The 11,941-nt window shown below is 56.3% G+C and overlaps 2 protein-coding genes across 2 annotated transcripts; both read right to left on the bottom strand.

Moving 5' to 3' along the window:
* Nucleotides 1–203: 203 nt before the first annotated feature.
* MRPL44 (mitochondrial ribosomal protein L44) lies at nucleotides 204–4,335 on the bottom strand. The gene is made up of 4 exons (XM_054207556.1): nucleotides 4,135–4,335; nucleotides 3,280–3,748; nucleotides 1,672–1,850; nucleotides 204–539 (listed from the first exon to the last, which is right to left on the bottom strand). The coding sequence occupies exons 1-4, from the start codon at nucleotides 4,296–4,298 to the stop codon at nucleotides 368–370; spliced, it is 984 nt and encodes a 327-aa protein (XP_054063531.1). The 5' UTR covers nucleotides 4,299–4,335; the 3' UTR covers nucleotides 204–367.
* A 1,506-nt stretch (nucleotides 4,336–5,841) lies between these two features.
* LOC128911093 (uncharacterized) lies at nucleotides 5,842–8,762 on the bottom strand. The gene is made up of 3 exons (XM_054205351.1): nucleotides 8,692–8,762; nucleotides 6,969–7,102; nucleotides 5,842–6,842 (listed from the first exon to the last, which is right to left on the bottom strand). The coding sequence occupies exons 1-3, from the start codon at nucleotides 8,760–8,762 to the stop codon at nucleotides 6,298–6,300; spliced, it is 750 nt and encodes a 249-aa protein (XP_054061326.1). The 3' UTR covers nucleotides 5,842–6,297.
* Nucleotides 8,763–11,941: the final 3,179 nt, after the last annotated feature.

The following is an 11,941-nucleotide window of genomic DNA, read 5'->3' as shown; positions in this document are numbered from 1 at the left end:
TCAACTCATTAATGATACCCTCAAAACAATCTCCAGGGAACCCCTTACAAAACCTTTTTCTATACAGTGAGACTTCGTCACGCATTATTAAATATCACTAAAACCAGCCTCCTGTGATGTATGGAAACACTTCCCAACCAAAAGACAAAAATTCAGAAAAAGGATACTTTTGTTATGCTTAGGAAAATGAGCAAATATTAAACTTTGTGCAAAAGTAAAAGACTTTTTATTTTAATACCGTATTTGATTTTAAAATTTCAAGCACTTAAGATCAGAAAACCAAACGACATTTTGCTTTCCTAAATACATCTATATTCAGCATGGAAGACACTAATTCTTAAGAGAAACCAGAAACATCTTTTATTATCTAGTTACTGCTGACAGCCTTCTCAGCTGCCAACCCTTGTTTGGGTTTTGAGTAATCCCAAGGTCTCCTGTTCTCTGTATACCCATAGAGCTTCCGCAGTGCCACGCGGGCAGCTTCTTCCTCTGCAGCAAGCAGCGTTTCCCCAGGACCTTCAGCTATAATCTTCTTATCGCTTGGGGGAAAAAAAAATAATTAAAAACATTTTCATCATAAAATCCTGAGCACTACTGTGTATCAGGAATAAGGGCTGCTAGACTATTTTTCTCTCCAATGTCTGTGGAAACTGAAGGTAATTTCTATATACACACAAATGTAAACATTTCCGTTGGTCTTTCCTGCAAAGATAAGCGATTGTATATTCAACAACGGAAACTCAAATCAGAAATGCGTCCGTTTCCTGGAAGAACACTGCTCTGTTCATTTAGATTCCTAACATATCACTGGTAAGAAAGCATTTTAGAACTTCTTCAAAAGGATTCATACAGAAGTTCTCTATGTTATGAAGTGCATACTCAGCTCTGTTTAATCAACATCTATGGGAACAGTTCACGAAGGGACACCAGGGACTCCAGAAGAAAAATAATCAAAGTTCCTTTCTTTCACATAAGATAATAAACCTTAGAAGGCACATAAACCAAAGCATGATAAATCAGAACAAGTGAAGGCAATCTTCCCATGCGTTTATCTGCAGCTCACTTAGCAAAGCAACAATGATGTGGGGTTTGGTGGAAGAAGGTCCTGTTCTGCTCCAGAGGAGCACTGTTACCCCGGGGCAAGAGACAGGACAGGCACTGACCACGCTGGAGACAAGCACACCAGGGACAACTGCACTTCCCAAGTCTTGGCTAGATACAGATACTCCTCTTGCCTAGACTACAGTGCCCATGATTTGAAAACGAAAAAGCTTGTCTGGAATATAAAACAAGTGTCTCTTCAGTCCCACTTCCCTTGATGTCTGCGTCTCCTTACCCTTCCCTAAGCCCTGGATACAGTTGTGGTCCCTCCAACGCCAGTCAGTTATGGTAATCGCAAAGTTCCTATGTCAGGCCACCCAGAACATACACCCAGGCTCTTTCATGCGCCCAATTTAGACTTTGAAGCCCTTTAGTCAGAGACTGTCCTTTTATGCATCATTACAGCAAGCTACTGCCAACGCTTAAATGGCTGATTTTATGCAGAAGTCACTGTAAGGTTTCTTTTCTGTAAAAACGTGACCGAAGAGCACAAGTAGAAAAGTAAAAGACCATCTTCCCTCCTCCCCTTTACCCCAGCTTAAATCCATTTCACTTTAAATTAATACTAACCAGTACAACCCAACAAAGTACAGTGGCAGAACTGTGCTGACTCCCAACTGCCTGGTAATTCTTGGTTCTGGAGAAGAGATATTCCTCTTGGTCAGTTCTTCCACTAGTAAGCCCATAGGATTTACAACTTCCCAGATCTCAAACAGGTCTTTTCCAATCAGCTGGGGAATGAAAAAATCCTAAACAAAAATATTTAGAAGTTACAATTAATGAGAAAGGTAACGAAGGCTCTAGCTTCTGCTATCTGCTAATAAAAATACAGTATGAAGAGGCATTAATATAGCTGACAATAAAAGGCTGAAATGAAAGACTGAGAAGACGGTAGCTGCTAAAAGTACGAGGTTACATTGCATTTTAACTGAACATTTTTGGATGAAATACCTTTAAGTGCTTGCACTCCTACATGCAAAGCCTATGAACTGGGCCCCTGCTTTATATAAAATGTTTTTTTTAAAATTGAAGATATATGTGACCTTACATGGAATAATTTCATTATTTGATAGTATAGTGCATGGAATATAACACTTTACATTAGCAAGTGTCAGCAAATACTAAAATATAACCATTATAAACCAGAAGTATATGATCTTATGTACTTGACCAGCCTGTGCTTTTTAATGAAGGAAAAAAACCACACAAAAAACTCCACAACCCCCAAACCCCACCTGATCACCACCATCTCCCCCCGACAGATCTCACTGTTGAATTGTCTTGTGACAGGTATTGTCAAACTTCTGCCAATCTCCCTGGATCTCTGGTCATGAAAGTATAAAACAGTATTTAAATTTTTTACCTTTTTTTCCCCTGTAACTTCTGAGACCCTTAGAATCACAGCATCATAGGGTTGGAAGGGACCTCTGGAGATCATCTAGTCCAACCCCCCTGCCAGAGCAGGGTCACCCAGAGCAGGCTGCAGAGCAATGCATCCAGGCGGGTTTGGAATGTCTCCAGAGACGGAGATTCCACCACCTCTCTGGGCAGCCTGTTCCAGGAATCTGCCACCCTCAAAGTAAAGAAGTTCCTCCTCATGTTTAGGTGGAGCTTCCTATGCTCAAGTTTGTGCCCATTACCTCTTGTCCTGCCCCCGGGCACCACTGAAAAGAGCCTGGCCCCATCCTCCTGACACCCACCCTTTAAGTATTTATAAGTGATGATAAAGTCCCCCCTCAGCCATCTTTTTTCCAGACTGAAGAGACCCAAATCCCTCAGCCTTTCTTCATAAGAGAGGTGTGCCAGTCCCCTGTCATCTTGGCAGCCCTTTGCTGCACCCTCTCCAGCAGTTCCCTGTCCCTCTTGAACCGGGGAGCCCAGAACTGGACACAGTACTCCAGGTGTGGCCTCACCAAGGCAGAGTGGAAGGGGAGGATGACCTCCCTTGACCTGCTGGCCACACTCTTCTTGATGCACCCCAGGATGCCCCTGGCCTTCTTGGCCACGAGGGCACATTGCTGGCTCATGGTCATCCCATTGTCCACCAGGACTCCCAGGTCTCTTTCCACTGAGCTGCTCTCCAGCAGGTCAGCCCCCAACCTGTACTGGTGCATGGGGTTATTCCTTCCCAGACATTATTGTTGTCAGTACAAAAACATATGATAAGCAATGACGTACCCTGACAAAGATCCCCGTTTTCTCAGGCCCGCTGCTGTCGAGCAAGGCTCCTATCACAGCAAAGAACGTCCTCTGTAGCACATCTGGTGGGACGGGAAACTCTCTGCAAAGTGTCAGGTCCTGTACAGACAGGTTTTGAGCCACATAAGAAACAAGTTCCTGACTGGTAAGAAAATCAACAAGTGCTCCTACCCCCTTTGCAGGTAAATCTGGGTAGGCACCTTCGAAACACTGCGTCAGGTAAGAGCGCGAAAAAGACATCCCTTGCTCAGCGAGTTTGCTATTGTCTTGTAGATTAAGAGCAACCATTTCTTTGTCTATCCCAAGTTCTCGGCGTTTTGCCTCTTCGCTTTCAATATAACAAGAATTAACAAATGCAGTCTTGAGGAGATCAAAAGAAAAGTTTTCATGCAGCCGGTGGCTAAAAGCCTGTATCTCTGCATGGTAATCCCAGTTGGGCTTCTCCGACCTGCGGACAGGGGAAAGAGAACAGATTCATAAACAGAAGCAGCGGTTACCCGCCCTGCAAGCATCACGCCTTTCAGATGACAGAAAGGAACGAAAAACGGAATTATTTTTGAAGATCCGACACAGCATTTAAAGGCCCTGCGGCCAAAGGCCTGTTTCTCTCCCTCAGCACCGCCGGTTCGCCGCCGCGGGCCGTCCCTCGCCGGGCTCAGCCCCGGGGCCAGGCCGCCCTGGGGAACGAGCCCACCGCGCCCCGCCGCCTGGCGAGAAGGTGCTGACACGTTGTGATTTCACCCATTTCTCAGCCTGCTGCACTGCCTTCCCCCGAGCCCGCCGAATCCGCCTGTCCCCCCCGCTCCATCTCCTCAGGGCCGGGCCGGCGCTCACCGCCGCTGAGGGGGCGCCTCCAGCCGCTGCTGCTCAAGGTAGGCTCGCAGCCACCGCTTCTTCTCGCGGCTCGGCGCGGTGCTGAGCCTGAGCCCGGCCCCGGGCCCGGCCCCGGCCCCGGCCAGCAGCCGCCTCGACTCCCGCCAGAGCAGCCGTGCGGCCATGGCAGCGGGTACGGGAGTACCCGTCCCCGCTCCCCCGGGAAACGCGGGCCGCTCCCCGCTCGTTCCGCCCGGAAGCGCTCCCGGCCGGACGGGACCGCCGCGGCGGAAACGGCCCCCCCCCCCCCCGGCTGCGGCGGGATGGGCGCTGGCTGGGCGCGGTCTTGAGGCGGGGATATTTCGCCGACAGACCGACCGACCGAGCTCCGGGCCGGCTGCAGCGGGGTCTCCGCGTCTCGCGGAGAGGGGGCGGCTGTGGGAGCGGGACCTGGTGCCGTGGGACACGGCGCCGGCCGGGCCTGGGCCCCCCCCGCTTCTGCCGGGAACCGGCCTTCCACACGGGGAAAGGAAAGCAGCGGGTGTCTTTAAAGTCTGGTCTTTAGCTGTCGTTGGGGTTTCATTTGCACTTGCAAGAAAAAGCCTGTTCCCGTAAAAGCAGTTTTATTTTTTCTTGTTGCCCGTACAACTTTGTAAGATTTCCAGCAGCTCCAGCGCTTGTTTGCATCACCGAACTTCATACAGTACAGCTTTAGCTTAAAGGCCATGCTATAAAACTAATAAAAATACAGAAAGTGCGCAAAGCAGCCCCTTCCCTTTGTCTTCTTTCACTAAAAGACAAAGGCATGTGCTTTCAACATGGACGGTAAGGAAAGGCGCACAGCAAACGCTGTGGACAGCCAAGGGAGCCAACACAGAGGGAAGAGGGCTCCAGAGCACCGCACCCAACAGCCTGCTGCGGGGAGGCGGGGAAGGGCGCACAGCACCTGTACAGCGTTCGGCGCGATGCCCTGTTGAACGTGATGGCCCATGAAACGTGTGAGCGCAGCATCACCTCGCTGGGCACCCGCAGGACCGAACCATCCAGATCCGCAGGGCTCCTTGCACCGACGCTCCCCTGACAGCCCGGCCTTACCCCAGTGCTGCTCTGGGCCACCAGCAGCGCTAGCCTGCCAGCCACCGTCCTGGCTGGCGGGGCCCCTCTGCACACAGGTAGCCACGGGCCCGGTCTGCGGCCTTGGCTGCTGCAGGGTGAGCTGAGGACATCACTGACAGAGGCCCTGCATCCTTCTCTTCTGCCGCCGCTGGGTACCATCGTCTCCTCACCAGTCTGTGTACTTCCAGAGCCCAGAAATGGCCCTGCACAACGGCCTAGGTCAGCTGTTCTGGGACAGGACCTCTTTGAAGCACTATTTCAGTATCACTGCAGGTTTTCTGTACACTGACACTGTTCATTCCCTCCAGCAGCAAGGGCAGCAGAAGGTTTCCTGCCTGCTTTGCTGGCATCACGGCAGGGGTCGGTCACAGCAGAGCTCACGCTTGGCTGGGGACCCCTTGGCTGTTGGGGACACCACTCTCCAGCAGCCCATGAACCCCGCTGGTGCCCAGGGCCGTCCCCTCCATCAGCCGCACCCCGTCTGTGCACAGGGAGCCCCCGCCCCCGGGGCGGCCGTGAAAGCGCCCCCAGCCCCCTCCAGCCCCGCCAACCCCGAGACACTGGAACCACAACTCTGCAAAGGCCGCAGCTCCCAATAAATGCACACAGAGCTTGGGTGTGAAAAACATGAACACAACTCTTTATTAACAACAACACAACTACCTACAGCTACTAACAACACCACAACTGCCTACAACTACTAAGAACAACACAACCAACTACAAAACACAACTATACACAACTATATACATCTCTTCCTCTTCACACCTCCACTTTCTTTCCTCTGGTCTCTGCACATCTGCCGCCCCTGGAAGAAAAACAAGTGGCACGGTCGTTTGGCTAACGAGCAGCACCTTGCTGAGCAGAGCTGGGGCTTCCCCAGCCAGCTCAGCAGCAGCAGCTGCTTCAGGTCAGGCTTCGCCCTGATGGACATTCGATGGCCACAGCCCTGGGACATGCTGGGGACAGCAGGACTCTGCCACCAGCACTGAGCCCCGCCTGGGCTCGGGCTTACGCTTGCCTGTCCTGGCCCTAAGAAACCACTCCCATCCCAAAGCGGACGGGGGCTCAGGGCAGCGCGGTGGGGGCGGTTTTGCCGCCAGGACGAGGGGAGCGGGCACCATGTCCCTGCAGTGGGGACCACCCACCCCAGCCCCATCCCCATCCCGATGGCAGGAGACCCTCCCTCCCTGCGGGTAGTGCATGGGGAGCACGTGCCTGTCCTCCTGATGGCGGGTCTACATCCATGGCCTCCTCCTCCTCCCCATCCACCTCCATTTCCTCATCCTCAGGCACATCGATGTCCATGGCCATCTCAAGCTGCATCCACATTTCCACACTCCTCCCCAGCCTCCAGCGCGAGTTGGCACATCCTAAGCTGAAAGGCAAGCAGAACAGTGCATTGGTCCTGCCTGCGCAACCCAGCAGACCTGTGGGACAGGGGTCTCCGCACCCCTGCCCCTCTCGCCTCCCGGGGAGAGCTGTGGGCACATCCCCAGCAGGAGCTCCTTGGCCACCAGCACCCACCAGTGCTGGCGCCCCAGTGTCTGCAGCTGGAGGCTCCTGTTCTTCCGTATCGTCTTCATTTTGGGGTGAGGCATGCTCCTGTGGATCTGGCAGAGCAGAGAGGGCAGGGGTGAGTGGCCCCGCTGCCTGCCCCATGGGGCCCCAGGCACGCACCCCGGGTCCCCCACGCAGACCCTGCCCCCATGCTTCCTGGGCGCCCAGAAGCTCCTTACTCTGTGCAGGCAGCCTTTGGGCTCGGCGCTGCTGCGCTGGCAGGGCTCGGCTCCCACGGCTCCAGCCTGGAAAGGGGCAGCGCAGGCACCAGTTCAGGCTCTGGGCAGCACCCAACTGCTCCCGGCGAGCGTCCCTGCAGCACCAGCCCAGGGCACCCTGGACTGTGTGTGGGGACGTGTCCCCCCGCGCAGGGATGCTGCATCCCAGCAGGGCATGAGGAGCCCAGCAGGGCTTCTCCCAGCCCCTGGCCTCGCAGGGGTGGGGGGAGAGGGGGAGCCAAGCTCCCGGCCCCCCGAGCACCAGGGGGTGCCCACCTCCGGGGAGCGGGGCCATACCTCTGCCAGCACACGCGGATTCTCCTTCATGGCCTTCATGGTCACAACGCTATGGGAGACGAATTGGGAGCAGGAAGGGAAGGGAAGGGCTGGGTCGAGGGTCGGGACTGTCAGGAGCAGGAGAGCAGGGCTGTGTGGGGAGCAGGAGAGAAGGGCTGTCGGGCGCAGGGCAGAGGGGATGCGTTGTGCCCGTTGCCAGGGACTGGCAGTTGCAGATGGAACACGGGCCACGGCAACGGGAGCGCAGTGGGGATGGGGACGAGCCCCCTTAAAGGGGGGGCAGCTTAATACATACATACCCCCCAAAGTTAAGAATCCCGACACATTACACTTCGTTCCTGTCTTCAGTGGCTCTTCCTAACCATCCCGTCATGCCTGGTAGTCACACACACCTCACAGGAAAGTTCTCCAGCTACTTCATGCTGGAGCTGATGTTCACGTCACATTTCATGGCCATCCCTTTCTGGTCTCTGCTCTCGCTCTGCATCTGTACAGCATGTGGGGCTGACCAGTGCCCATGGACCTTTCTCCAGTGACCAGCACATCAGTTAAGGCCACGGTGTTTGGCAGGGCTACCAGGGATGCTTGTGTTCCCTCCAGCCCTAAGGCTGGAAGAGCATTGCCTGTCTCTGCCATGGCAGCAGGTGGAGTTATGACAGCCCTGGACAATCCTGGTGGACTATTGCCGGGGCAGGAATGCTCACAGAAAGTGGTGGAAGGCAGTTGGAAATGCCAAGAAAAACACAGCCTGTCTCCACATACAAGTGCCCGCCCAGTCTCCAGGCAGCCCTCATCGTTCTCCATTCCTTATGGTCTCATCATACAACAGCTCTTACGGGTTAGGAGGTGACCAGCCACAACAGAAGCCCAAAGGCAAAACCCCAGAGCAAACCCAGCTACAACTCCAAAAAACAATTGACAGGTCCCGGTGACACCAAGAGAGTCATCGCAGTCTCTGGGCAGGGCTGGAGCTTGTACTGCTGGTGGCATCTGGACCAAGGCAGCTCCTTGAGAGCACCCAGCTCTGCTGGGACGGGCGATGCCCTCTGCGCGGGCTCTGAAGACGGCGGGACCCTTGGAGGCCGGGCAGCACAGGGGCAGGTGAGCGGCCCTTGCCCACGGCTGCAGCATCAGGAGTTCCCAGGGCCTGGGCAGGTCCCGTCCAGCGCAGCCCAAGGCCGTTTGCGCTGGCACAGCTCAAGGGAGACCCCGGCTTCTGCTTTCCGGGAGGGACAGGCGGCAGAGGGGGCTCTGCTAAAGATGCTTCCAGCTGTGTGTGGAAAGGCCTCCCACATTTCATCAAGAGCTGGCAATATTTCAGGAAAGCACCCCCTGTCGCTGCTCGGTTTGACTGCATGGCAGCTCAGGGGCTGGGTCAGACGCTCACCTGGGGCTGCCCAGGAAAGTCCCAGGAGGTGACAGCCCTTCTTTTCTACTCCCACTGCTGCTCCGCTCCATCCCTGGCAGAGGGAGCACATCCCCACATTTCAGGCCTCTTTCTGCACAAGTTGGTACCGCTTCCATCCTAAAATTGGGAGTTTTCCCTCTCTACAGCCCCACGGCACTGGGGGTGATGGGCGCAAGGACCCTTGGGGGCTCCCTGCAGGGCTGCCCACATTGTCTGCATTCCTTGCCCAGTAAAAAGGGTCCCCTTCTTGCTCTCTCGTAGCAGGGGACACTAAACCCAGGAACCAGCGCTCTGCAGGTTTTTTCGCCACAGCTGTTTCATCTGCACGTTTCCAAGGCCAGGCCTGCAGCCTGAGAACACATCCAAGGTGACATGGACACTCGCACAGTTACACCATTGGAGCCCCTGAAGAGAGGAAATTTGCCACTTTTCAAATGGTCCCCACGGTTTAGGGGGTGCAGCCCCGCTTGTCTTCTCCTCCTGGGCTGGTGTCATTTTGTTGAGGAGTCGTCCTAGCGAGAAGATTTAAACATTTGTTAGCAAGCTTCAGTCATTCACACCTTCATTTCTGACAAAACAAAACTACAATGTAGAGCTATTGCATTAAATAAAAACACACGTGAATTATAGCTACCCTCATTTTATGTCATGTATTCAAAAAAATAGAGAAATCATATCTAAAGTTCTTTAACATTCCTTTTTCATTAGTAGCTGTATCTTCAGGTACAACATTTTAGCCATGTAGTCAGCACCCCACTGACTTCATGAAAGCATTCAATTGCTCTCATTCCTTCCTGCAATAACGTTGAGAAGAGACAAACACCTGAGCAATGGGCGCACAAGAACAACTTGGAGCAAAGCGACGCTGCTGCGCAGCTGCATCCTCCCCCCTTTGCTGGTGCAGCCACTGATGGGGGCAACCGCGCAAGGGCTGGGGGATCTGCCCCTCTTCTGGCTGCCCCCCAAGGCCGGTTTGCTGCAGGGAGCTGGAAATCCTCCAGCCAGGCTCACGGCGGGGTCCTTCCTGCCTCCTCGGCTCTCGCAGGACAACTGGTGTGGAGCCACCAAGTGAACTCCAGCTTGAAACTGAGCTGGGAGAGAAGAGGGGGGGGTTAAGCCACAGAAAAGTTTCCCCAGCTCCACTTTACAATCTTACTATGGTTTGAGAAAACCCATAACAATTTAGTGTTGTTTAGACAATTATTCTTCAACCTGATGACCCTCCCCACCCGGGAAGGGGAGTTGGGGAAAGCAAGGAAACACGAGGGTTGAAACAGAAATAGATTTAATAGGATAAGACCAAATAATTGACAATAACACTAAAGAAACAGTATTAATGACGATATTAATACAAGATAGACAAGAATTATAGCCAGGCAATTTTATCAGCAGGACGCTCTACACTCCCCACGGGGGACAGCAAATATGGGACGCCGCGAGCGCTGCGCCTTTGGGAGGAAGGGAAGGGCTCGATCGGAGCAAGGTGGGGAGCACGTGTGTGTCTGCACTCACCGGTGGGATCCAGGAGCGCCGGAGGGGAAGAGGTCAGACAGCAGCACCCACCACAGGGGCAACGCCAAAAAGCCACGCCGGCCGCGCGCCACAGAGAAACCCCCAGCCCGCCCTCCTGCGGGGACTGTCCCCACGGCACGGGACAGGCAGGGCGTCCCGGCACGGGGCCGTACTCACCCGCAGGCTCGGTGCAACCCCTGCAGCTCCACACCATCCGCCTCCTCGTACGTGGCCGTTTTCCCCCAGCTGGAGGACGCGGTCCCAGCTCGGTAGGCGGTGGCGCAGGCGGTGCCCGATGCCAGCAGCCCGGCCAGGCGCCCTGCCAGCCACCCACGGGGTCGCCGTCAGCGCCCACACCTCGGGGGACAGAGCCCACCTCCCTCCCGGGCTCACCTGGGCACCCCTGGGCCACCACCGTGCCGGTGCCACCCAGGCACGGCGAGCTGCCCCTTCCACGCAGGACACGCACCAACCTCACGCCGTCCCTCGCCCCTGCCCAGCCCCGCCGCCCTTTGCAGAGAGCCCCAAAGCGCCGCCCCGCCGGGGCAGGGAGCGCACGCGGGGGCAGCCGGGGCACCCCGCATCGGCGCCGCCGGCCCGGGGCCCAGGGCACGGACAGCCGGGGGCGCACGGGCAGCTCGGCACCTACCGGCCACACAGAGAGGGGGCCCCGCATTGCCCCCCGCCTCCGCACCCCAGGGAGCGGCCCCTCCCCAGCCCGGCACCCCACAGCCCCCCTCGGGCACCCCACAGCCCGACCCCAGCCCGGGCGGCCTTACCCAGGGCCAGCAGCAGCACGGACGCGCCCCGACGCCGCCCCAGCTCGACGCCGCCGCCTCCCACCGGCATCGGGAGCGGGATCGGGCTCCAGCCCCGCCGCTGCCCGCACCCCCGTGGCCGACAGCTCTCCCCGCCCGCCCCCGCGGGGAGGGCTCCCGGCCCCGGCCGCCGCTAATGAGCGGCTGTGGCCGCGGCTAATGAAGGAGCGGGCGGGGCCGCAGCTCCCGAGCGCCCGGGGGCAGCCCCGTGCCCGCAGCCCTGGCCCCCCGCGTCCCCCCGCATCCTGCACCCCCGGCCCGCACAGCATCGCCCCCCCTCCGCACTCTGCCAGCACCCACGGCTCCCCGCATCCCGCCACCCTGCGCCCAGGGCCCCACCACACCCCTGCACCAGCTCCCTCTCCCCAAAGCCCCCCACAGCCTGTGCTGCCCACTCCATGTTCTCCCCTCATCCTCGTACCAGCCATTCCCAAGGATGTCATGTCCCTCGGGGGATTAGTTGGGATTTTGCATCTCTGGGGCCTCATCCTGGCTCATGCCCCGTCCATCCCTACAGGGAAGGGCTGTGGCTTCTACAGCGCTGCAAGCGAGTGTCCTGCAGCCACCCAGGGGCAGGAAGCCCCTAAGGCACAGGGAGTCTGAGGGTCTCAGCACAGTCGCCACCAAAAATGTAGCAGATTTTGGGACTGAACAAGGGATGTTTAAACCGACCACGGTGCCCATCCCTGGAAACATTCAAGGTCAGGTTGGATGGGGCTCTGAGCAATCTGATCTAGTTGAAGATGTCCCTGCTAACTGTGGGGGGGCTGGACTAGATGACCTTTACAGGTCCCTTCCAGCCCAACACATTCTATGATTGTAGGTGGGGACACCAGGCCAGCTTCCCATCCCTGCACCGGGAACAACCCCACAGCATGCAGGGGCTGGTAACCTGCGGC

The sequence above is a fragment of the Rissa tridactyla genome, chromosome 6 (assembly GCF_028500815.1).
Source record: "Rissa tridactyla isolate bRisTri1 chromosome 6, bRisTri1.patW.cur.20221130, whole genome shotgun sequence".
Classification (NCBI taxonomy): Eukaryota; Metazoa; Chordata; class Aves; order Charadriiformes; family Laridae; genus Rissa; species Rissa tridactyla.
The sequence above is the reverse complement of the archived record's forward strand: the minus strand, read 5'-3'. Positions and strand labels throughout refer to the sequence as shown.

What these genes read in the sequence shown, in the direction of transcription:
- MRPL44 (XM_054207556.1), bottom strand. Translation starts at nt 4,298, where the DNA reads ATGGCCGCACGGCTGCTCTGGCGGGAGTCGAGGCGGCTGCTGGCCGGG. An exon ending in GAGGCGCCCCCTCAGCGGCG is followed by an intron (nt 3,749 to 4,134) that starts GTGAGCGCCGGC and finishes CCCTGTCCGCAG; the next exon opens with GTCGGAGAAGCCCAACTGGG. An exon ending in AAACGGGGATCTTTGTCAGG is followed by an intron (nt 1,851 to 3,279) that starts GTACGTCATTGC and finishes ATTTTTGTTTAG; the next exon opens with GATTTTTTCATTCCCCAGCT.
- LOC128911093 (XM_054205351.1), bottom strand. Translation starts at nt 8,762, where the DNA reads ATGGAGCGGAGCAGCAGTGGGAGTAGAAAAGAAGGGCTGTCACCTCCT. An exon ending in ACTTTCCTGGGCAGCCCCAG is followed by an intron (nt 7,103 to 8,691) that starts GTGAGCGTCTGA and finishes CTGGTGCTGCAG; the next exon opens with GGACGCTCGCCGGGAGCAGT. An exon ending in CCAAAGGCTGCCTGCACAGA is followed by an intron (nt 6,843 to 6,968) that starts GTAAGGAGCTTC and finishes CTGCTCTGCCAG; the next exon opens with ATCCACAGGAGCATGCCTCA.